Genomic DNA, 26441 nt, shown 5'->3' with positions numbered 1-26441 from the left:
GGCTGACGTCTATTGGAGTATCTTGTCACACACACTGTACAAGGACGAATTGTATTTTTCCTACACTCTCCAAACACCATGTGCATGTCGGCTTTTTCTGCATTAATAAATCCAATCGTCCATTCACGACCTACTGTTTGGACTTTCACACTCAAACTGACTAACAAGTCGCAGTGCACTCAAGGAACACTTAAGCACACTGCAAGCAAACATAACAACATCGTACCTTGCAACTACACTGGTTGAATGGCACGAAGAAAAGTCAGTGTGAAAACTGCGAAAATATTTTAACTTTCACTAACTGGATGGCAGAGCAGTTCACACTTGTTGTTCTCATAGGGTGAGGAAGTAGTCTTTTTCGTGTGACACAACCCAAAGCCACAGTAAAACGGTGCTTGCAAAGAAGAGGTTATTTCCAATCTGAACCGAAAAAGAAGATTCCGAGATGGAAATGGCCAGTTCTGATGTAGATTATTCGTCCAGTGGGAAACAGTTATTCTTCCTCTGACGAACATACATCTGAAACTGACATGGTAAGTCGAAAACACATACTTTTTTAAACATTTAATACATTGAGGCTTAGGACTGTATCAGAGCAAAAACTGTTGCGTAATTATAACTGTTATATAATCTCTAACTAAACTACATGTGTGTGAATCATGAACAAATTATACTTCTCCTATTAATTACTGCATTATTGGTAATAATTTTAATATTATAAGGCTATTTGCATAATATATTAAGTTATGTTATATGTATTAAAGTGGCTTTGGTCTTTGTCATTCTGAATACTTAGTGCAGTTTAGGATGCTGACGAATGTAAAAGGTCTCTCGAAGTATCACATGCTAAAGAACCTGAAGGCAGAAAAAAAGAGGAAATATGTGCAATTGGGAAAGGGAAAAATGTAAACGTCATAGAAATTCTGGCACAGAGTACATGTCTGATAAAACATGGCAAACTGTTGCTGCTAAAATTCGTGATCCTGGATATAAATGTAAAAACACATGTTGGAGCAAAATTCATGAATGTATAGAGCAGATATTCAATTCTTTTTGGGATATGCGTGATTTCAGTTGCCAAAATAATTACCTTCTGAGCAATATTAAGATGAAACAAGTGCACCGGAGGTGACCATGATTAATGAAAATCTGAAATTAATATTTTATATCATGTACTTTTTATAAATAAAATATTGTTATTTTTATTCACATATTTTACTCTTTTGGGTACCCAAAAAAAGGAAAACCGCAGTTTCGCAGCGAATGGTTACTTTTTTGTACCAGGTTAAAGTGAATGACTGTAATATTTTGGTATGCAGAGAAGGATTTTTAAGTGTGCTTGGGTTTCATAACAATCAAGGACGTCTTAAGAACTTACAAAAACACTTGTGTGATGGACACTTCACTTCGCCAAAAAGCAGAACAGGTATTTAAGAATTAAATTAATTTTGCATCCTAGAAAAAAACATAATTTTGTTCTATTCTGCTTATTTATCCAGCGTTTTTCCTTAAGTGTCATATTCAAACATAAATTAACTCAATTTCTCTTACTTGGGCTTCAACTTTAAAATTACTTTTATACTTTTTCTTTGCTTCCTGGAAAAAGGGAATCCATCAAGGAAAATTTCACCAGAAGCCGTTCAGAGAGTTCACAACTTCATAATAATATACCTAAATATGCCTGTCATTACAACCACTCACAGAAACCTAATAAATTACACTTCGACCATGACATGTTAATTTCTTCATTGTATCAAGAACATTATTTGAAATATCGTGAAGAAAATAATGCACTGCAAGTAAAAGTTTCGAAATTTCGATATTCTTAATCATGATTTTAATATTGGTTTTAAATTGTCTCGTTTAGACACGTGTCATGCATGCGATGAATTTAAAATTCAAATAAAAAATACACAACTGACCAACCCTGAACATATGATTAGAAGATTAAAAACTCAAAGGGACCTACATCATGCCAAAGCATCTGCTGGGCAAAATATCATTACACAGCTTTCCAAGTTAGCTAGGGAAAATCCTGAAAAACATCTTACAATAGCCTTTGACCTACAACAAACGTTTCCAACACCAAGGCTGACATTTGGGCCTGCATTCTACAAGAGGAAGTTGTGGGAATATAATTTTGGTATTAATGATTGTGGGTCTAAAAAGGAACAAATGTACATATGGAGTGAAGATGAAGCAAAGCGTGGATCTGATGAGATAGGAAGCTGTGTGATAAAATTCCTAGAAATAGAAAAATCTCAAGCAAACATTCTTCACATTATTTGTGATAATTGCAGAGACCAAGACAAAAACTGGGCAATTGTTGCACTAGAGAGATCACTAGTGCGTTCAGGAAAATTAAAGGTCGTCGAAGATTGGTTTTCACAAGTTGGACACACATGATTGCTCTGTGACTGAGGTTTCGGTCGAATTGAGAAGCACATTCAGAACAGGAACCCCACTGTGTACACCCCTGATAACTGGATTACAGTCATTTGAGAATCGTGAAAGAAGAAGCCGTTTTCAGTCGTTACAATGAAGCAAGCAGACTTTATAGATCTGACACCTGTGCAGATCAATACTGCAAAGAAGGACAAACATGACGATGGATCTCAGTTCCGATTTTCTGAAGCGTCAGCTTTTCGTTGTGATGAAGGAATGCCGTAACATTTAAAAGTGAAGTATCAGTATACCGATTTTGAAGAATTCAGAAGTAAATATCGCTAGAAAAGAACGAGTCCATCAGGAGCTTAATTCGTGCCAGCTATCAAGGAAATTCTTAAAACCCATTCCAATTTGCGACAAAAAAACTCAAAGATATTATGTCATTAATGCCATATATACCAGATGTTTCGAAGGGATACTTCAAGAGTCTGAGTGAAACAAAGGAAGCAAGTGATGAAAATGACAAAGAGGTGATAGATATTGTCTATATTGTTTGAAAAATTGTAGTCACTATCATTGTAAGCTATGTTGTATGTTGATGTTCAAATTTTTGTAAACCATGTATTCATTTAGTATGAAACAGGCCAAAGCCCAATATTATGTCACCCAGGGATAAAATATTTTTTTTATTAATACCGTTTAACTTTGTTCACAATATAACTCTGCACACATGTATATTGACACATTGGAGAAATAAACTACTTTTGTCAGACACCCAGAAAAGATGAAATATGATGTATGGATTTATTCAAAGTTTTAAAACGATCTCCTGAAAAATTTAAGTTTTGTGGCTTTGGGTTATATCATTTTCATCCCTTTAGTTTATGATTGGTTAATGATACGAACTACCAACCCACTCTGTGAAAACCGCACATCAATAGTACTTTCCACTTCTGCAGTATTTGCGGTGGAAATTTTAGGTGATTCACCCTATTATTATTATTATTATAAACCCTTTTAAGAGCGCAACTGAACTTGAGGAGTCATGTTTTCTTCTTCACCCTTCATCCTTCCCAAATTATCTTCATACGCTTGCCGTGCTCTCTGCGTTCTGCCGATCATTTATTTCCTGTTCTCTTCTCGGAGCGTTTTTATTTTAGTGTATGTTTCTTTATGATGTTCCTGGACTGCTGTCGATTGCTTATGTTGTCTTGAGTAATTTACAGTTCGTTAATGTCTTATTCTGTTTCATTGATCCACTTTGTGTTGTTCTTGTTAGTGTTTACTATGTCAAAGATTTGCCTTGCGAACCTGCTCTTGTTCATCCTGCTGATACGTAGATAAAATTTCAGTCTTCTGTTTCTAAAGGTCCGTTATTGATTATTTCTCTTTGTAGATCTCTTTTGTTGGCCTCTTTATCCAAATTCCTTCATGAAACTCTGGTCCATATATCTTCCTCAGAAGTTTTCTTTCTTGCTTTTCAATCTTTCTGGTTTTGTTATGAGCATGAATCACTGTAGTTTCTGGAGCTAAGTGGGCTTCTGGTAGCCGGTCGCGGTGGTCTAGCGGTTCTAGGCGCTCGGTCCGGAACCGCGCGACTGCTACGGTCGCAGGTTCGAATCCTGCCTCGGGCATGGATGTGTCTGATGTCCTTAGGTTAGTTAGGTTTAAGTAGTTCTAAGTTCTAGGGGACTGATGACCACAGATGTTAAGTCCCATAGTGCTCAGAGCCATTTGTGCTTCTGGTAGAACCACTGAGTTGCACTGCCTTAGTTTTGTGCTGACAGAAACAGATTTTTTATTGGACTGATTCCAAGTGAGCTTATATGCTTTCTATAATTTGGAGATTCTTTCTCGATTGGCTATGGAGTTCAATCCTGATGTTTGGATTGTCTTTCCTAGATATCTGAAGTGCACAACTCATGCCACTTTCCCATGCTGTGATGGATTGATTCTTCTCATAGGGGATTTGTTTCTATCAGTCCAACTCGAAAAGCACTCAGGGGTAAACACTGTGAGATAGAAATGTTGGAAACTGACGAAACATAGCAAAACGCGTTTTCAGCATCTTCGAAAAGAGGACATGGAGTAAACACCAGTTTCATCAACCCTTATTAAGGAAAATGCTGTTTTATGAAAGCATCCTTTTCATATAGCATACTTCTCTTATAGGCTACTCGAAACGCCTGACGGTACAAACATTAAATTAAAGAGGTGAAATGCGTCGTTTTGCTGCATCATATACGCTTTTAAAGACCAGAAAACGTATGAACATGCCTTCCTGGCGCTTTGTTATTGGGGAAAGCACTAACATTTTTTGTTTAAAAGAGCTGTTGCATGTACACTACAGAAATAAAGAACAAGGAGTAATCGTAAGAATAGCCAGCTAACATTTTGGGGCCCGCATCTCGTGGTCGTGCGGTAGCGTTCTCGCTTCCCACGCCCGGGTTCCCGGGTTCGATTCCCGGCGGGGTCAGGGATTTTCTCTGCCTCGTGATGGCTGGGTGTTGTGTGCTGTCCTTAGGTTAGTTAGGTTTAAGTAGTTCTAAGTTCTAGGGGACTGATGACCGTAGCAGTTAAGTCCCATAGTGCTCAGAGCCATTTGATTTTTTGAACATTTTGGGGCCCCTAACATAGCGACGCCGGCTTTAAAGCAACGTACATCGTACGACTGTTGCGCCATTTCTCCTTATCGATACCTCCATTGTAGTAGGAAGACCAAGTTTCCCACAATTGATACATCGCTGACATTCTCGGCTGCGATATCTTTTGCAGTCGTTCGTTCGTTTCGACACAGCCACTCGCGAGCAATTACCAAGCAATATCAACCAGAATTTCGAACGATGTTCTCCAGTAGAAAATGAACTGCCATGTTTAACAGTCATCAGCGTACGTTGATTGCTTCGGTGAACAATCATAAGTTTGTAGTTCAGATGTGTATGGTACTATCATGTGACATCACACGCCATATTGACAACCTCAGGAAGTGCTACCATGAACGCAAAAAAAACGGGAAATGGTGCTATATACTTTCACTGTATGTCGTTTTGTAGCCAAAGTGGGCGGGGCCTACTGCCATCTTAAACTGTACAAAATATTAGGAGTCTACTGTTTGTATTGCTTCTTGTTTACAATTGTGCGCGTAACAGCTATTTTAAATACTAAAATTACAATGCTTATATGAATAAAATAGTGTCAAAAAGACAGTTTCGTTCCTTTTTCCGTTCTTGCATGTATTTTCTCCATTAATGCGATACATTTGGCCTCATTTATGTAACTTTTTTTATATATATTTCGAATAACAGAAAGAATAGGATGTGGTGTGAAAAGGATGCTCTCGTAAACTATTTAATTCCATTTTTACTGTATTTGTATCGATGATAAATGAAACTGAAACCAATGCTTGTTTCTTTCTGGTACTGCTTCTTGTTAGTTACACTTTCAGCTTTCAGCTCGTACGCACAGCCTCGGATCTACGATATTTCCGAACGGGGGCAAAAACTTGATGGTGACGCTCCCCCCCCCCCCCCCCCCCCTCCCACCCCTCGAGCATTTGAGATTGGAAGTCAAAAAATTTTTAAAAATTGATTTTTCAAAAAGTATGTCCATTTTTAGCGCACGTCTTTCTAAAGAGTTTGATATATAAAACATATATGTGTGAGGAAATGTAAGGCATGTTATTTGATGTTAAGTGTGCCGAAATGCAGTGTCACACCACATCACGCAGCATTCTTCTATCGCACGTCACTGTATTTCGTTCTGTGGAATCCAAACGTGTTTATTTTTGTAATGGAAGCCATCAAACTTATGTTCGGGACAGTGGAAATTAAAAGATCCTGTGGTGCCTCTCCTGCTCCCAGTTCGCCAGTTTGACATTGGACACCGCTTTAAAAAAAACTTACAATTAATACTGGGTGGGATTGTTTGTGACCGGGAGAAAAAGAACCCTTCAACAAGTTCGCACTCTTTATTGGCTATTAGCTAATAATTTTCCCTTTTGTGTGACATAAAATTAAATATAGGAAACATAAAACCAGTAAAGACAAGAGACAAGCAAGGCAGTACACATTTCTTCAATCCTTAGGTCCCAGCATTTTTTCCCTCTCTAGTCTTGCTACAGCCTTACACTATATGCTTTCCTTTCAACGAAAGAATCTACTACCTCATCAAAGTTCGTCAAACGTTTTGTTTCATGAAAAATCAAAATGTCACTGTCTAATACTGAAAAAGCTGTTAATGAGAACAGTACCCAAGACTGGTGTGCTTTCTCGATTTGAGTAAGTCTATTTTGTCACTGTCTGCTAGATAAAACAAAATAAGGCTTTCTCATATTGCAGCAATTGTAACACACGCCAAGTAAGGCGAAACTGTTTTGGCACAAATGGTCATTTTTAACTAACTCATTTACATGAATAAAACGACAGAACATAATTCACGAAGTACCAATATCAAATGCCTATGCGGCCTACTACAAGCTAAAAGTTTTATGTTAGGAAATAGTCTCACATTTAATCCAAATGCTCCAGTTTCTCAAACATGAGATCGAAAAATAGCAGTAGTACGAAATTTTTATATAAATTTGGAATCGTCATATTCTTCCGTATAATTTGGATGATGTCCCCGTTTCTTCTCCTTCCTCGTTCCAACAAACAATCTTGTCCTCACTAATTCTGTAACTATTTCTACCATTGTCAAAACTTATTCTCTTGTTAACTTTACTAGCCGGTTCAGTTATCCCGCGTTTGATCTCCGGTTAGCTGTTACTGCGTTTTCCGTGCTATTCCGAGAATAGAACTTAAGCGGCTGCTACCAGATGCTGTACAACTGCCCCTTAGTAGTGTAACGACTGGCAAAAGTTTTTTGTCAAAATTTCATTTTTTTCAATACACCGAGAAGATGATACGTAAATTTTCTTACCTGTTAGCCGTTTATTTCCATTCTGGTAGTCTGAATCTAGTGATTTTGCTAATAAATATAACAACGCTGATCATTCGCACACCGAATCAACCACATAAACAAACAGCGACTGGCATTCACCCGTTCGGGTTTATTCGGCTCAGCTCGTATAGGCCGGTCCGCTTTTGTCTGCGGAAAAGTTTTTTTAATTTCCGGATGCGACGGGGTTTTCCGTGGCAGAAACATCACGTACACTATGCATGCATTAAAAAATCTAGTTATGATTCGTTCAGAAATCAACTTAGAATGTGTACAAAAACTAACACGGATGTGTTTCAAAATCATATGAATAATCGATAGGCCAAAGTGTGCTGGTTATTTTTCTTCGAGAATATGAATTTGGAGTTCTCTGAAATTGCCGCCTGGGTCAATTAGCGCGGTCTGTCCACCCCCCCTTCCCCCTCTGTACACCGCGAAATTAACAACGACGCCAGCGTTTGGTCTCGTGACTGCTCTTTTTTCTCCATTATTATAGTATCTTGAAGGGCTGTATCACCGATGCGTTATTAACTGACATTCAGTGATAATGGTTGCTTCGAAACGGAATACTGCAAGTTATAATTCAAAACATTTAAATATGCCAAAATGAATGTGACGCCTGACCCACCGATTGTCGATATTCCGTGTGATGTCAAATTTGCAGAAGATCTTATGAGATGAGCGTTAACCATAGAGGTTACCTCAGTGGTGTTACCAGTTTCTGTGGCTCCTCAAACAGTATCTTTGATAAGTTACGATTTCTGTTTGGAAATATCGTAAACGAACGTTTGTCGTGAAACGTGTCTGAGTATTATTTTCAGTACGTAGTGTGTTGGCGAGGCTCATTTATCTTTCGTTGCCGCTCTCTTCTTGCCTTCAAATATACATCATGCTGATGACGTATTTCAGAAACAGTAAGTAAATACTCTTACACCAATAATCCACTGTATAGTATGGAACGTAAATATTTTGTTCAATTCGGTCTCATGTTAAGGGTCCAGTGTTCGAAATAAAAAGGTCGTTGTCAAATTCGCTTATTATTTAACATGCAATTCTCAGCAAATACAATCGCGTGGTAGATCTAGAAATTTTGTATTTTATTATCTTCAGGCTAGATGTTTATTGTACATATCCCATACATCAGCTATATTGCGGGGTGGGATACAAAGTAGTAGCCGAAACACAATTACAGATCAAAAAAATGATTCAAAATATGGTAACTGGAGTACCTTGATTGTTTTGTATAGATGCGTTTACAGGGGCCATATTTTAAGCCAGTTTGTGGCCGCAGTACTGTTGATATCAACATTGCTGCAATGTGGCTCCAGCATATGGCAATGTTGCGGTATGGCCCGGCAGTACTGTTGATGATAGAGCAGCCTGTTGCAAATAGTTGCCGAGGTTTTGCCCAGCAAGGGTGGAGAACATTTTGTATGGCCTGGCCATATGAATGTGTGCTGGTCTGTAAACGCTTTCCTCTCGTGCCAGCCTTGCTGCTTCGTTCTCGCGCATAGTGTGCCACATTTCCGAAACAAAATAAGCTAGATGTGTCCCTGAAACAAGCAGAAAAAAGCTGATAGAAAGCAGACAGTCTTTCAAACTGAAGCCATTATACCGTGTAAGGTATTTAAGTGGGGGAGGGACATAATTGAAAATCCAGAAAGGTAGGTATTGTTAGATAACTGCAACTATATGAAGAACAATTTGAACAAATTTTACACAACAGCAAGCCAAAATGTAATGAACGCTAATATTATTTTGATGAATTCTTTTTACTTTGCAATCAAGTTCGGCACTTACTGAGTATAGGGGGACAAAGTTTTCGGAAATATTTTTTCTCACTTTTTGATTTCGATGATATTTATTTTCATCCCCGATAAAAACTTTTTAATATATCGAGAGAGAAAAATTTTTTTTCCCATTTTTTGACCGGACCACGAATATGTTATTTGCAAACATCATTCAAGCTAAATCGTAGCACATCAAAGCACTCGGATGAAATCGCCTCATTCAGTTTGCACTAAAGTCAAGTAACAGTGTAGTTAAGTGTTGGTTCGGTGTTTGTTCTACTGACTCGTAATGACTAGAATTTTCCCTGATTTGACCGAATTTCGTGTGGTAAATTTGTTCGACGTTTCCCGTGACAGTGATTCAGCTATTGATTGGGCTTTCGGTCATGGTTTGATGAAACGTGAGAGATTCTGTGAAGATGGACAATGCCTTGGTGGTGCGAATAAAATGTTCTTAGAACGCAAGCAATCTTCCGACGGTCGTATTTGGAGCTGCTCTGTAAGACGCATTTGCTAGAAGATTATCTCAATTCGCAAAGATTCTTTTTTTACGGGTAGTCATCTGTCTATCGAATGGATTATCAAAATGGCTTACTTCTGGAGCTTCGAACTCGATAAGCAGGAATTTTTGATGCGTGAACTGCAAATCTCGGCTAATACGGTTGTGGATTGGAAACAGTTCTGCAGAGACATTTGCCACGAGTATTTCGTGCAAGAGCTGATTGTTTTAGGCGGTCAACGGCGTACAGTTGAGATCGACGAAAGCTGTTTTGCCCATCGAAAATACAATCGGGGTCACAAGGTTACGGAACAGTGGGTATTCGGCGGATACGACACCTAAGACCAGAGAAAGCGTCCTCGTTCCTGTAGTTCGAAGAGATGCAGCAACTCTGCTGCCGATTCTACATTATGTGAGGCCTGGGACCACTATCGTCTCCGATTTGTGGGGAGCGTATAACACAGTCAAGAATCTAGGTTAATCATTCCATGCATTTCGTTGATCGAATTACTCACGCAACTACTAATCATGTTGAAAGCGTATGGCAGAAAGCAAAACAGAAAAACAAGCGCATGTTTGGTACTCATCGCAATACGCTGCCCAACTGTTTGGCCGAGTTTCTACGGCGGCAACGCTTTGGATCAAACCCATTTCACAATTTGATTGATCACATCAGGCGCGTTTATCCGAATACTGCGATTTAATTTGCTCCTATTTAACTTCAATGATCTTTACGCATTGTTATATTTCGATTACATGAGAATATTTTGTTTCATCACTTTATGTTGTTATATTGTTACATTTTGATTAAACGACAATATGTTTTACTGTTTCAAAACTGATGAAAAATATTTCATATTCGTGATCAGCATAGTCAAATTGACGATAATCTGCAAACTCGATAAGTGCGTCAAGTTCTTGGAAAAATAGTTTGGTCGTATCAAGTACGTAAGTCAGTTTAAAACAACTAGAGGAAATAAATATCCCATAGGATTTAGTATTTTAAGTGTGTACGACGTTTCATTTTAATGGGTTTAAAAGTCGGAGAGCAGAAAAGAAAAAAAATGTAGACGTTCCTTGTGCATCTCATTAGAAATTATTTCAAAACGCACTAGTACTTCGGATGCGGAAATAACAATCTGAGAATTTATTTCTGTGATATGCATGTGAAATACCAGCCCATTTTTAAAACCTCGATATTTTGATACAAAAATGTAGGCTCATTTAAGTAATCATCTTCATGTCAGTTTCTTTCCCAAAGCTTTCTTTTTCTCACAACAAAAATGTAACTAATACTTGTGCTAGGTACTTAGAAAACGCACTTCAGAATATCCGCACTGTAACATTACACTGTTCCTTTTACGCATCTTCCTTCATTGTTGTTTAATTGAGATGCTACGCTACGCTGCAACAGCTTTTCCTGTGAGGCTCTCAACTGTTATCTACATCACACTCCGAATCCCCCCTAATGGTGTGTGGCGGAGGTACTGACCGCTCCAACCCTGTGTCACTCGTGAATAGTGCCTGGGAAGAAAGATTGTCGGCAAGCCTCTGTATTGGCTCTAATTTCTCGAATTTTCTCCTCGTGATCAATACGCCAGATGTATGTGGGGGAAGTAATATGTTGTCTGACTCCTCCAGAAAAAGTGCTGTCCCGAAATTTCAATAGCAGATCTATCCGTGATGCACAACGTCTCTCTTGTAACGTCTGCCAGTGGAGTTTGTTTATCATCTCCGTAACGCTCTCTCGCCAGCTAAACGATCCCGTTACCAAACGCGCCTCTCTTCATTGGATCTTCTCTCTCTCCTCTATCAATCCTACCTGATAGGGATCCCGGTAATTTCCAAGAACGTTTGCCCATCGAAGCCGTGGGCTGCAACGACATATATCGAACATGCGATTCTTAAATGGTTCAAATGGATCAGAGCACTGTGGGACTTAACATCTGAGGTCATCGCTCCCCTAGAACTTAAAACTACTTTAACCTAATTAACCTAAGGACATAACACACGTCCATGCCGGAGGCGGGATTCGAACCTGCGACCGTAGCGGTCTCGCGGTTCCAGACAGAAGCGCCTAGAACCGCTCTGCCACAACGGTCGGCCGTGCGATTCTAAGTCGATCACCCGACTGTGGTGGCGGGCGTTATGATAAATTATCTGTGAGACGCTAGGAAAACCCAAACGATTTATGACGATAGTGAGTGCTATGATTGCCTCACGTGGAAGAATCTAATTCCCTGCTTATGCAATGTAGAAAATGTTGGATTTTTGTCGGAAACGTGCCACTCGACCCATACTTTTGTGTGACATTGGAAGAGTGTACCCAGGTTACGGCAAAAAGGGAATGCTTCCCGTAGCATACACATCAGATGGACTTTCTCATGACAACGACTGAAGTAAGTCGTTCCCTTTGTTGTTGTTGTTGTTGTTGTTGTTATGGTCTTCAGTCCTGAGATTGGTTTGATGCAGCTCTCCAAGCTACTCTATCCTGTGCAAGCTTCTTCATCTCCCAGTACCTACTGCAACCTACATCCTTCTGAATCTGCTTAGTGTATTCATCTCTTGGTCTGCCTCTACGATTTTTACCCTCCACACTGCCATCCAATACTAAATTTGTGATCCCTTGATGCCTCAAAACATGTCGTACCAACCGATCCCTTCTTCTAGTCAAGTTGTGCCACAAACTTCTCTTCTCCCCAATCCTATTCAATACCTCATCATTAGTTACGTGATCTACCCACCTTATCTTCAGCATTCTTCTGTAGCACCACATTTCGAAAGCTTCTATTCTCTTCTTGTCCAAACTGGTTATCGTCCATGTTTCACTTCCATACATGGCTACACTCCATAAAAATACTTTCAGAAACGACTTCCTGACACTTAAATCTATACTCGATGTTAACAAATTTCTCTTCTTCAGAAACGTTTTCCTTGCCATTCCCAGTCTACATTTTATAACCTCTCTACTTCGACCATCATCAGTTATTTTACTCCCTAAATAGCAAAACTCCTTTACTACTTTAAGTGTCTCATTTCCTAATCTAATCCCCTCAGCATCACCCGATTTAATTTGACTACATTCCATTATCCTCGTTTTGCTTTTGTTGATGTTCATCTAATATCCTCCTTTCAAGACACTGTCCATTGCGTTCAACTGCTCTTCCAAGTCCTTTGAGTTTCGACGATGACATTGTAATTCTGTCAGAGACAGCAAAGTTTTTATTTCTTCTCCATGAATTTTAATACCTACTCCGAATTTTTCTTTCGTTTCCTTTACTGCTTGCTCAATATACAGATTGAATAACATCGGGGAGAGGCTACAACCCTGTCTCACTCCCTTCCCAACCACTGCTTCCCTTTCATGCCCCTCGACTCTTATAACTGCCATCTGGTTTCTGTACAAATTGTAAATAGCCTTTCGCTTCTTGTATTTTACCCCTGCCACCTTCAGAATTTGAAAGAGAGTATTCCTGTTTACGTTGTCAAAAGCTTTCTCTAAGTTTACAAATGCTAGAAACGTAGGTTTGCCTTCCCTTAATCTTTCTTCTAAGATAAGTCGTAAGGTTAGTATTGCCTCACGTGTTCCAACATTTCTACGGAATCCAAACTGATCTTCCCCGAGGTCCGCTTCTACCAGTTTTTCCTTTCGTCTGTAAAGAATTCGTGTCAGTATTTTGCAGCTGTGACTTATTAAACTGATAGTTCGGTAATTTTCACATCTGTCAACACCTGCTTCCTTTGGGATTGGAATTATTATATTCTTCTTGAAGTCTGTGGGTATTTCGCCTGTCTCATACATCTTGCTCACCAGATGGTAGAGTTTTGTCATGACTGGCTCTCCCAAGGCCATCAGTAATTCTAATGGAATGTTGTCTACTCCCGGGGCCTTGTTTCGACTCAGGTCTTTCAGTGCTCTGTCAAACTCTTCACGCAGTATCTTATCTCCCATTTCATCTTCATCCTCATCGTTTCCTTTATCATTACAAATATTGTAGTAATGCTCTTCTTTTGTAGTTGCTGTAGCGGCCACTATAAACATGCTCATAGCGCCCGCCGCCAAAGTCGCTTGATCGATTTACAGTCGCGTGTTCGGCATCTATCGTTTGGAACCCACGGCTTAGATTGAAAACATTCTTAGAAATTACCGGGATCCCAGACAGATGAACAATACTCAAGAATCGGGCGAACAAGCGCCTTATAAGCCACTTCTTTCGTGGATGAGTTACATTTCCTTAAGATTATTCCGGTGAATTTAAGTCTTGTCTGCTTTTACCACTATCTGTTTTATATGGTAATTCCACTTAAGGTCGCTCTGGACAGTTACGCCTAGATATTTCACGGCAGACGCTGTCTCCAGCTGTTTGTCATCAATAGTGTAGCTGTACAGCAGTGGATTTATTTTCCGTACTGTATGCGTACGCCGACGAGCCCTGAACACACACACACACACACACACACACACACACACACACACACACACACACACACACACACACACAGCTTTAGTTTCCTTTTCGCACTTTTTCATTCAGTCGAATTTTCATGCAATATTGAAGCGAGTTTTGAAATCATAGTTCAGTGCAATTTTTCTTCAATCAACACGGCTTTTAATGCTTTCCTGTTGAGAAAAGAAGGCTAGAAAAGAATCTAAATAATTGCGAAAGAAGCCTTACCTCCCGACCTCATTTGTATAGTATTAAAAAGAAGCCAGAGTTAGATCTATAAAAGCTGATTTAGCAGCATTGCTCACGCCGGCTGCGCTGTTCTGCCAAGCCACACGATCTTTGTGCTGAAACAATATTACATTACTGGCCATTAAAACTGCTATACCAAGAAGAAATGCAGATGATAAACGGGTATTCATTGGACAGATATATTATACTAGAACTAACATGTCATTACATTTTCACGCAATTTGGCTGCATAGACCTGAGAAATCAGTACCCAGAACAACCAACTATGGCCGTAATAACGGCCTTGATACGCCTGGGCACTGAGTCAACAGAGATTGGAATGGCGTGTACAGGTACAGCAGCCCATGCAGCTTCAACACGATACCAGTTGATCACGAGTGGCGTGTTGTGACGAGCCAGTTGCTCGGCCAATATTGACAAGACGTTTTCAATTGGTGAAAGATCTGGAGAATGTGCTGACCAGGGCAGTAGTCGAACATTTTCTGTATCCAGAAAAGCCCGTACAGGACATGCAACGTGTGGTCGTGCATTATCCTGCTGAAATGTAGGGTTTCGCAGGGATCGAATGAAGGGTAGAGCCACGGATCGTAACACATCTGAAATGTAACGTCCACTGTGCCATCAATGGGAACAAGAGGTGACCGAGACGTGTAACCAATGGCACCCCATACCATCACGCCAGGCGATACGACAGTATGGCGATAATCATGATGCTGTAAACAAAACCTGGATTCATCCGAAAAAATGACGTTTTGCCATTCGTGCACCCAGGTTCGTCGTTGAGTACACCACCGCAGGCGCTCCTGTCTGTGATGCAGCGTCAAGGGTAGCCGCAGCCATGGTCTCCGAGCTGATAGTCCATGCTGCTGCAAACGTCGTCGAACTGTTCGCGCAGATGGTTGTTGTCTTGCAAACGTCCCCATCTGTTGACTCAGGGATCGAGACGCGGCTGCACGATCCGTTACAGCCATGCGGATAAGATGCCTGCCATCTCGACTGCTAGTGATACGAGGCCGTTGGGATCCAGCACGACGTTCCGTATTACCCTCCTGAACCCACCGATTCCATATTCTGCTAACAGTCATTGAATCTCGACCAACGCGAGCAGCAATGTCGCGATACGATAAACCGCAATAGCGATAGGCTACAATCCGATCTTTATCAAAGCCGGAAACGTGATGGTACGCATTTCTCCTCCTTACACGAGGCATCACAACAACGTTTCACCAGGCAACGCCGGTCAACTGCTGTTTTTGTATGAGAAATCGGTTGGAAACTTTCCTCATGTCAACACGTTGCAGGTGTCGCCACAGGCGGCAACCTCGTGTGAATGTTCTGAAAAGCTAATCATTTGCATATCACAGCATCTTCTTCCTGTCGGTTAAATTTCGCGCCAGTAGCACTTCATCTTCGTGCTGTAGCAATTTTAATTGCCAGTAGTGTATTTCGCTCCAGTTAGAAAAGTTAGCGCTTGTTGGTAAAGGTACTCGATTTATTTGCTGTCTACAAGAATGCAGAAGTGGGCCAATAAGTTTGATTCGTGTGCCTGTGGCCGTGGCTATGGAACGTAGGAATTAATCTAGACAAGACAGCTGTTACTGTCATAATAATCGGTAACAGAGAGCAATAGTTCTATGTCACGTAATATACGTCTCCTAAACTGTTTTAAGTTTCATCACATGTGTTTCATGCTCATGGGCAGCAACCTGCCAATTGCCTTTTTTATTCCCGTTTTCGTAAAAATAACTTTTCGCGTCCGTTGATACTGGTCGTAGATGTGTGTCATTTATGAAATTCGTAGTACTCTCATTGTACTGCTCAGTCCCTCCATCGAAACGTTGCAAAGTCTGGTTACGTGAAATCTGTCGGTGAGAAGTTTTTATGAGGTACATCAAACTAGTGTATGATTCGGCAGCAGTCAGGAACTAAACGGCTATAGCCATTCTAGTTGTCACCTAGTTGTCAACTGATATAAAATTTTTCTGGGTTTGGTACCGCGTCATAATGTAATAACTACTGCTCCTATAGAAAAACCAACGTTTCGGCCACGATTGCAGCGGCCTTCTCCAGGGTCCAGGCTTTTATGTCGACTGACTCTGGCCGCGGAAGCCTACGCAATTATATAGTTGTCAACTGGGTGGACCAATTCCGTTTGCGATAAATTTAAAGGTATGTCCGTACGTTGCCTCTTTCCTCGTGGGCAATCATAGATGCGTGGGAATAAAAGAGCATACAAATTTGTGGAAAGAACGCATCATAGGCGTTTTCGTGCCCACACGTTGCCTCATCGCGCAAGTAGTATGCTATGGATCCTCTTCTTTGCCTCGGAGCCTGTGCTGCTGCTGTTGTGATGGAAACGCGACAGGAAAAGAAAACACAAAAGCGACTATGGGTGAAGAAGTATTTTTATAGAGGTAAGAGTAACAGAAAGTGAGAACGTATTGTTTGCAAATTCCAGGAGGTGGCCACAGTGGGAGTTTAGATTTTTGTTTGCTAACTGCAGATGGCAACCCAGTTCTAAGCAAAGAACGGAAGGCAGAAGGGTGGAAGGAGTATATAGAGAGTTTATACAAGGGCGATGTACTTGAGGACAATATTATGGAAATGGAAGAGGATGTAGATGAAGACGAAATGGGAGATAAGATACTGCGCGAAGAGTTTGACAGAGCACTGAAAGACCTGAGTCGAAACAAGGCCCCGGGAGTAGACAACATTCCATTAGAACTACTGATGGCCTTGGGAGAGCCAGTCATGACAAAACTCTACCATCTGGTGAGCAAGATGTATGATACAGGTGGGATACCCTCAGACTTCAAGAAGAATATAATAATTCCAATCCCAAAGAAAGCAGGTGTTGACAGATGTGAAAATTACCGAACTATCAGTTTAATAAGTCACAGGTGCAAAATACTAACGCGAATTCTTTACAGACGAATGGAAAAACTGGTAGAAGCGGACCTCGGGGAAGATCAGTTTGGATTCCGTAGAAATGTTGGAACACGTGAGGCAATACTAACCTTACGACTTATCTTAGAAGAAAAGTTAAGAAAAGGCAAACCTACGTTTCTAGCATTTGTAGACTTAGAGAAAGCTTTTGACAATGTTGACTGGAATACTCTCTTTCAAATTCTAAAGGTGGCAGGGGTAAGATACAGGGAGCGAAAGGCTATTTACAATTTGTACAGAAACCAGATGGCAGTTATAAGAGTCGAGGGACATGAAAGGGAAGCAGTGGTTGGGAAGGGAGTAAGACAGGGTTGTAGCCTCTCCCCGATGTTATTCAATCTGTATATTGAGCAAGCAGTAAAGGAAACAAAAGAAAAATTGGGAGTAGGTATTAAAATTCATGGAGAAGAAGTAAAAACTTTGAGGTTTGCCGATGACATTGTAATTCTATCAGAGACAGCAAAAGACTTGGAAGAGCAGTTGAACGGAATTTACAGTGTCTTGAAAGGAGGATATAAGATGAACATCAACAAAAGCAAAACGAGGATAATGGAATGTAGCCGAATTAAGTCGGGTGATGCTGAGGGAATTAGATTAGGAAATGAGGCACTTAAAGTAGTAAAGGAGTTTTGCTATTTGGGGAGCAAAATAACTGATGATGGTCGAAGTGGAGAGGATATAAAATGTAGACTGGCAATGGCAAGGAAATCGTTTCTGAAGAAGAGAAATTTGTTAACATCGCGTATAGATTTAAGTGTCAGGAACTCGTTTCTGAAAGTATTTGTATGGAGTGTAGCAATGTATGGAAGTGAAACATGGACGATAACTAGTTTGGACAAGAAGAGAATAGAAGCTTTCGAAATGTGGTGCTACAGAAGATTGCTGAAGATAAGGTGGGTAGACCACGTAACTAATGAGGAGGTACTGAATAGGATTGGGGAGAAGAGAAGTTTGTGGCACAACTTGACTAGAAGAAGGGATCGGTTGGTAGGACATGATTTGAGGCATCAAGGGATCACAAATTTAGCTTTGGAGGGCAGCATGGAGGGTAAAAATCGTAGAGGGAGACCAAGAGATGAATACACTAAGCAGAAGGATGTAGGTTGCAGTAGGTACTGGGAGATGAAGAAGCTTGCACATGATAGAGTAGCATGGAGAGCTGCATCAAACCAGTCTCAGGACTGAAGACCACAACAACAACAACAACTGCAGCGGTAAGATTGGCAATCAAATTTCTTTAGCTGGTAACTGGCGACTTGTATACCAGTTTAAACTATTTATCTGGCGTTTCAAAACAAAGCATCTAATTGCCTTTGCGTTTTCTAGGTGTCACCATCATTTTCATTTGTAGTCGTAGGTCTATTAATTTCTGCTTGTTTTCATGTCAGTCTTAGTCTTGTGGTTTAGGTGGCAGTACATCTACATCTACATCTATACTCCGCGAGCCACCTTACGGTGTGTGGCGGAGGGTACTTATTGTACCACTATCTGATCCCCCCTTCCCTGTTCCATTCACGAATTGTGCGTGGGAAGAACGACTGCTTGTAAGTCTCCGTATTTGCTCTAATTTCTCGGATCTTTTCGTTGTGATCATTACGCGAAATATATGTGGGCGGTAGTAATATGTTGCCCATCTCTTCCCGGAATGTGCTCTCTCGTAATTTCGATAATAAACCTCTCCGTATTGCGTAACGCCTTTCTTGAAGTGTCCGCCACTGGAGCTTGTTCAGCATCTCCGTAACGCTCTCGCGCTGACTAAATGTCCCCATGACGAATCGCGCTGCTTTTCGCTGGATCATGTCTATCTCTTCTATTAATCCAACCTGGTAAGGGTCCCATACTGATGAGCAATACTCAAGAATCGGACGAACAAGCGTTTTGTAAGCTACTTCTTTCGTCGATGAGTCACATTTTCTTAGAATTCTTCCCATGAATCTCAACCTGGCGCCTGCTTTTCCCACTATTTGTTTTATGTGATCATTCCACTTCAGATCGCTCCGGATAGTAACTCCTAAGTATTTTACGGTCGTTACCGCTTCCAATGATTTACCACCTATGGCATAATCGTACTGGAATGGATTTCTGCCCCTATGTATGCGCATTATATTACATTTATCTACGTTTAGGGAAAGCTGCCAGCTGTCGCACCATGCATTAATCCTCTGCAGGTCCTCCTGGAGTACGTACGAGTCTTCTGATGTTGCTACTTTCTTGTAGACAACCGTGTCATCTGCAAATAGCCTCACGGAGCTACCGATGTTGTCAACTAAGTCATTTATGTATATTGTAAACAATAAAGGTCCTATCACGCTTCCCTGCGGTACTCCCGAAATTACCTCTACATCTGCAGATTTTGAACCGTTAAGAATGACATGTTGTGTTCTTTCTTCTAGGAAATCCTGAATCCAATCACAAACCTGGTCCGATATTCCGTAAGCTCGTATTTTTTTCACTAAACGTAAGTGCGGAACCGTATCAAATGCCTTCCTGAAGTCCAGGAATACGGCATCAATCTGCTCGCCAGTGTCTACGGCACTGCGAATTTCTTGGGCAAATAGGGCGAGGTGAGTTTCACATGATCTCTGTTTGCGGAATCCATGTTGGTTATGATGAAGGAGATTTGTATTATCTAAGAACTTTATAATACGAGAACACAAAACATGTTCCATTATTCTACAACAGATTGACGTAAGCGAAATAGGCCTATAATTATTCGCATCTGATTTATGACCCTTCTTGAAAATGGGAACGACCTGCGCTTTCTTCCAGTCGCTAGGTACTTTACGTTCTTCCAGCGATCTACGATAAATTGCTGATAGAAAGGGGGCAAGTTCTTTAGCATAATCACTGTAGAATCTTAAGGGTATCTCGTCTGGTCCGGATGCTTTTCCGCTACTAAGTGATAGCAGTTGTTTTTCAATTCCGATATCGTTTATTTCAATATTTTCCATTTTGGCGTCCGTGCGACGGCTGAAGTCAGGGACCGTGTTACGATTTTCCGCAGTGAAACAGTTTCGGAACACTGAATTCAGTATTTCTGCCTTTCTTCGGTCGTCCTCTGTTTCGGTGCCATCGTGGTCAACGAGTGACTGAATAGGGGATTTAGATCCGCTTACCGATTTTACATATGACCAAAACTTTTTAGGGTTCTTGTTTAGATTGTTTGCCAATGTTTTATGTTCGAATTCGTTGAATGCTTCTCTCATTGCTCTCTTTACGCTCTTTTTCGCTTCGTTCAGCTTTTCCTTATCAGCTATGATTCGACTACTCTTAAACCTATGATGAAGCTTTCTTTGTTTCCGTAGTACCTTTCGTACATGATTGTTATACCACGGTGGATCTTTCCCCTCGCTTTGGACCTTAGTCGGTACGAACTTATCTAAGGCGTACTGGATGATGTTTCTGAATTTTTTCCATTTTTGTTCCACATCCTCTTCCTCAGAAATGAACGTTTGATGGTGGTCACTCAGATATTCTGCGATTTGTGCCCTATCACTCTTGTTAAGCAAATATATTTTCCTTCCTTTCTTGGCATTTCTTATTACACTTGTAGTCATTGATGCAACCACTGACTTATGATCACTGATACCCTCTTCTACATTCACGGAGTCGAAAAGTTCCGGTCTATTTGTTGCTATGAGGTCTAAAACGTTAGCTTCACGAGTTGGTTCTCTAACTATCTGCTCGAAGTAATTCTCGGACAAGGCAGTCAGGATAATGTCACAAGAGTCTCTGTCCCTGGCTCCAGTTCTGATTGTGTGACTATCCCATTCTATACCTGGTAGATTGAAGTCTCCCCCTATTACAATAGTATGATCACGAAACTTCTTCACGACGTTCTGCAGGTTCTCTCTGAGGCGCTCAACTACTATGGTTGCTGATGCAGGTGGTCTATAGAAGCATCCGACTATCATATCTGACCCACCTTTGATACTTAACTTAACCCAGATTATTTCACATTCGCATTCGCTAATAACTTCACTGGATATTATTGAATTCTTTACTGCTATAAATACTCCTCCACCATTGGCGTTTATCCTATCCTTGCGGTATATATTCCATTCTGTGTCTAGGATTTCGTTACTGTTCACTTCCGGTTTTAACCAACTTTCCGTTCCTAATACTATATGCGCACTATTTCCTTCAATAAGAGATACTAATTCAGGAACCTTGCCCTGGATACTCCTGCAGTTTACCAATATTACGTTAACTTTTCCTGTTTTTGGTCTCTGAGGACGGACGTTCTTTATCAACGATGATAATGTCCTCTCTGGTAAGCCGTCACGTATTTTATCGTTTCGCCCAAGGGGGGGTCCCTCTAACCTAAAAAACCCCCGTGTGCACGCCACACGTACTCTGCTACCCTAGTAGCTGCTTCCGGTGTGTAGTGCACGCCTGACCTGTCTAGGAGGTCGATGAATTTGCAACCATTATAGTCGCAGAGTCGTCTGAGCCTCTGGTTTAGACCCTCCACACGGCTCCAAACCAGAGGACCGCGATCGACTCTGGGCACTATGCTGCAGATATTAAGCTCAGCTTGCACTCCGCGTGCGATGCTGGTTGTCTTCACCAAATCAGCCAGCCGCCGGAAGGAACCAAGGATGGCCTCAGAACCCAAGCGGCAGGCGTCATTCGTTCCGACATGTGCTACTATCTGCAGCCGGTCACACCCAGTGCGTTCAATAGCTGCCGGAAGGGCCTCCTCCACATTACGGACGAGACCCCCCGGCAAGCACACCGAGTGCACACTGGCATTCTTCCCCGACCTACCCGCTATTTTCCTGAGGGGCTCCATAACCCGCCTAACGTTGGAGCTCCCTATAACTAATAGGCCCGCCCTCTGACTGTCGGGACCTTGCCGGAGAATCGGCCACTGGCCCAACAGGCGAGGCATCCTGTGGTGGCTCGGAAACGATGTCATCACCACTAGGAAGCACCCCGTACCTGTTGGAAAGGGGTAAGGCAGCTGCCACGCGGCCAGATCCCACCTTCGCCTTTCGGCCAGGCACGCGCGAGCCCACCACTGTCCGCCATTCACCCTGGAGTGATGGCTGACCGGTAAGATGCTCACTGCCGGAAGACGCAGCGACATCAGGGGTTCCATGTGATTCCAAGTACGCGAAATCTACCTATTTTTTTAATGAGTGTTGAAAGCTGTGTTGCGTTACATATGTTGGGTTTGCAGTGTTGTAGGGTACCACCCGTCTGCTTTGCCCTGTTACGTATTACTCTGTGCCGCGAAGTCGAGGCCCACAAAAAGACAGGCCGCGGCGCGTACGTCACGGATACAGGCCAGAGTCCGCTCACCCGTTTGAAGAGGAGTTAGAACGGAATTTTTTTTCACATTTTCGGATTTTTAGTCATTATAAACTTTGCAATTTTCCGAATAAAATGATACGTATATCACTTACACGTTGAGTTAAAAAAGTCTCTCCGCAGTGCCGTATGATTGTTAGCCGCGCGTGCCGTATGATTGTTCGCTTGCCTGGGTTACTTCCCTTCAAGTGGACTCTCCCAACATTCCACTGTTTCGTTTATCTCAGCCAGCGTCAGTAGTATCGTTGGTGTGTGTCGTTACGTGTTCATGTGAATGTTTAAGTTTAGTTCCCTTGTTCGTTTTTGTCACTGTTAAAATGCTAACCATTGAAGAACGTGTGTTTTTAGTCGAACAAGTGTTCAAATCTGGCGGTAAATACACACTTTTAGTTCGTCAAACATTTCCCGGAGACAACACTCCCTCATCACGATACTGTGCGAGATCTGATTAAACAAATTTCGAAGTACGTTTTCAGTGCCAGATGCACCGAGAAGTGGTCGTCCTAGCAGTTTGTCTGAGGATAAACTACACGATATTTCCTATAAAATGTCATGAGTCCGAACAAAACAGTAAGAAAACTCGCCCAGGAAATCGATGTTAGTGTCGGAACGGCCCACACAGCAGTAAGCAAAAGATTAGAACTTTTCCCACACAAAGTGACAGTCGTACAAGAACTGAAAAATGCTGATCTTGAACATGGCAAGAGACTGCATTATTGTCAATAGTTCAAAAATTTCGTTTAACAAAAAGGGATATTTTTAATGAAAAGTTTTTAACTGATGAGGCGTGGTTTCATTTATTCGGGTACATTAACTCTAAAAATTCTCGTATGTGGAGTACTGAAAATCCATTGTGTATTCATGAGGAACCACTTCATTCATGAAAATAGGAGTTTGGATTGCAATTTCTAGACGTCAGATTGTGGGTCCCATATTTTCAACGAAACAATAAACGCACTACGATACTGCAGTGATATTCTGTACCTATTCATAGGAGAATTTGTGTTAAACGAAATACTGAACGGTTATTTTCAAGATGGTGCAACCGCGCATACAGCTCGCGTTTCAATGTCACTGCTTGCTGATATTTTTGGTGATCGCATAATTTCACAGGGACTTCGGGCTCCACGATCACCTGACCTAACACCACCTGACTTTTTCGGCTGGGGTGCAGCGAAAACAACTGTCTATAAAAACCGTCCAAAATCCATCGATGAATTGAAAACTACAATATCCACTTTCACTGCTTCTGTTACAGAAGAAACGTTACAGCTTGTGTTTGGAAACATGATTAGACGAATTGAATTGTGTATTCAACAACAGGGGGGGGGGGGGGGACACTTTCAACATTTAATTTGAAAATTTGTAAGTAAAAATGAATATTCAATAAATTAATAACTTGTATTTCATTGAGTTTAATTTCGGTATATTCACTGCAGCATACGGGACATGCGGCTAACAATCAAGCGGCACTGCGGAGACACTTTTGAACATCCCGTATAATATCACATGGGAAGTATTTTTTTTTTTTTTTTTTAATGTAATCTTCACCGGTTGAAAATGTTAAAATTTTTATGTGCGTTACTTCAAGATCTAATAAAATCGGTAATTTTTTGTATAGAAGGCTGTGGACTGCTGATGGTAAAACCATAATAGACAGGCTGAGAGACAAAATGATTTATGAATCACAGCAGAATTATGGGATGGCCATTAGAAATAATGCTGAGTATCTGTTGAAAATGAAGCAGGCAGTATGGGCTGCCTTCTTCCACAGACTGTCAACTGATGATAAACCAGTGCACCACCTTTGCCCTCCTGGAGCTGATTCATGGTGCAATTACCGCAATGCCCAGTACTCAAACAGTCGATACAGCCATAAACACTCCATCCCAACAGCAGTCATCGATATCATAAAAACTATTCAGAGACATGGCAAATCTTTTAATTACTGAAGAAGTGTCTTCATGGTCAGGCTCAAAATTCCAGTGACTCGTTCAGTAATCTTACATGGGGTCGCTTACCAAAAAATGTTTTTGTTGGATCGAAGACACTGAAGTTGAGGTCAGTGATGCTGATATTGCTTTTAATTATGGCAACACTGGTAGGGTGAAAGTGTTACAGCATGTGAGAATTAATCCTGGAACAAACTGCATCAGAAAACTTGAATGGATGGACAAGGTTCGCATTCATAAAGCAGAGTATGCAGCACAGTTGGCCACTAAGGAGTCCAGAAAGAAGGAAAAAACTTGGAAAAAGCTAAAGAGGATGATATACAGGGAGCTTCTGAGTGACTAAAAATAAAAAATAAAACATATATTGAGTTACAGTCTTTTGAAACTTTGGAAGCCGTTCCTGAAAATTTACATTTTCTGTTGCATTTTTCCCTAAATCCCAGAAACCACTTCGAGTAGAGTATTCAAATTTTCAGGCAGTAATAACGTACATATTCTGAGTTTACTGAACTAAAAGAAGAACATAATGTTATGTATAATTAAAATTGTTGAGGCAAAAAAGTACACAAAATTTTAACTGTGTAATTAAAAAATTGTATTTCCGAAAGCAGTGGATGAAATGCAATTATTGTAGTACAGTTTAATGTCCTATAAAAGTTTCATGTCAATGGCTACAGTGGTTCCTGAAATAAAGGGAAGCCGTCACTAAATTTGACATTGTAGGGATAGGGCGTTCCAACTTCCCTTAACTCGGCAGACAAAATGCGTTTCTAAACCTGTTAACTCGCAACTGGGTGTGAATGTACTAACGAGAATTGCATCTTCTACTGGAATCTGCTATTATAAAGTCTTACTGATTACTACTTGCACAACAAAATTTAAAATCAATTCTCGACATAAATAATATAACGGCTTGTTTGTAGCATTTAGTATCTTCTGCGTAGCACTCCTCATTTCATACAAGATGAGGTTCCTTACGCAACTGATAGCGATTTTGACATGATATTAATTTTATTGTGCAGCAGTTCAGCTGTGAGAAATCGTTAGTAGGCCCATGCACTTTCTATCATTGCAGGTCTAATAACAGTAAAATTGAATAATAGTGGATTCCAGTAGAAGATGCAACTCTCGTTTGTACTTGCAAATCCAGTTACGGGTTAGAAGGTGTAGAAACGCAGTTTTTCCTCTGAGTTGAGGGAGCGAGCTTGACCTACCTTAGTGACGTCGCGTCGCGGCCTGTCTTCCTCGTGGGGCTTGGTACGAAGTTTTGTGACGTCATAGAGCCACGGTGTGTGTGTGTGTGTGTGTGTGTGTGTGTGTGTGTGTGGTGGAAATAATTTTTGACTTGGTGTTCACGATCCACATTTTTATTAAACTTCTTGTAAATTCACATATACTTCTTCTTAACTGTCACATCATCAAGAAAACAGTTTTGTATCAATCTTCATATATTTAATTTCCACTTTAACCAAACACAAGACTTGACTGTTCTTTTTACAAAGCGAAATAACAACTTAACTTCTGCAAAGTGAAACGAAGACTGCTCTGTGCGCATTCGCGTCAAAACGGTTACAAGTAAGTCAAAGATTATGGCAGTCTCACAGAAATAAATACACACGAGAACCATATCACTGTAATATATCGATACATCGGCGTACCTATACATTAATAAAACCAAATCTGAATATTGTCACAAAAATATGTCTGTTACTTCGCAGAATAGTACGATATTACTGGTATCGTGAACTGGGGTTGAAGAGCCGTAATGGTCACGTAAATAAAGAACCGTTACACTGGTCTAGAGTTCAGCTGCCTGTATATCGAACGTGCGACTCTTTAGTAATAAACACTGATCCAATTACTTCCTCCCAGATTTAATGGACTCGCGTTTGGGAGGATGACGGTTCAATTCCGAGTC

General features: G+C 40.9%; 1 protein-coding gene across 1 annotated transcript in view; it reads left to right on the top strand.

The window, feature by feature from the left end:
* Nucleotides 1-8098: 8098 nt before the first annotated feature.
* LOC126428386 (uncharacterized) overlaps nucleotides 8099-26441 on the top strand; it is a 220948-nt gene continuing 202605 nt past the window's right edge. The window contains exon 1 of the mRNA XM_050090311.1: nucleotides 8099-8237. Coding sequence (XP_049946268.1) covers nucleotides 8213-8237 — 25 coding nt within the window. The 5' untranslated portion in view covers nucleotides 8099-8212. The remainder of the gene's footprint in view (nucleotides 8238-26441) is intronic.

This window comes from Schistocerca serialis, chromosome 12 (genome assembly GCF_023864345.2).
Source record: "Schistocerca serialis cubense isolate TAMUIC-IGC-003099 chromosome 12, iqSchSeri2.2, whole genome shotgun sequence".
NCBI lineage: Eukaryota > Metazoa > Arthropoda > Insecta > Orthoptera > Acrididae > Schistocerca > Schistocerca serialis.
This window is presented reverse-complemented; position numbering and strand designations above follow the sequence as displayed.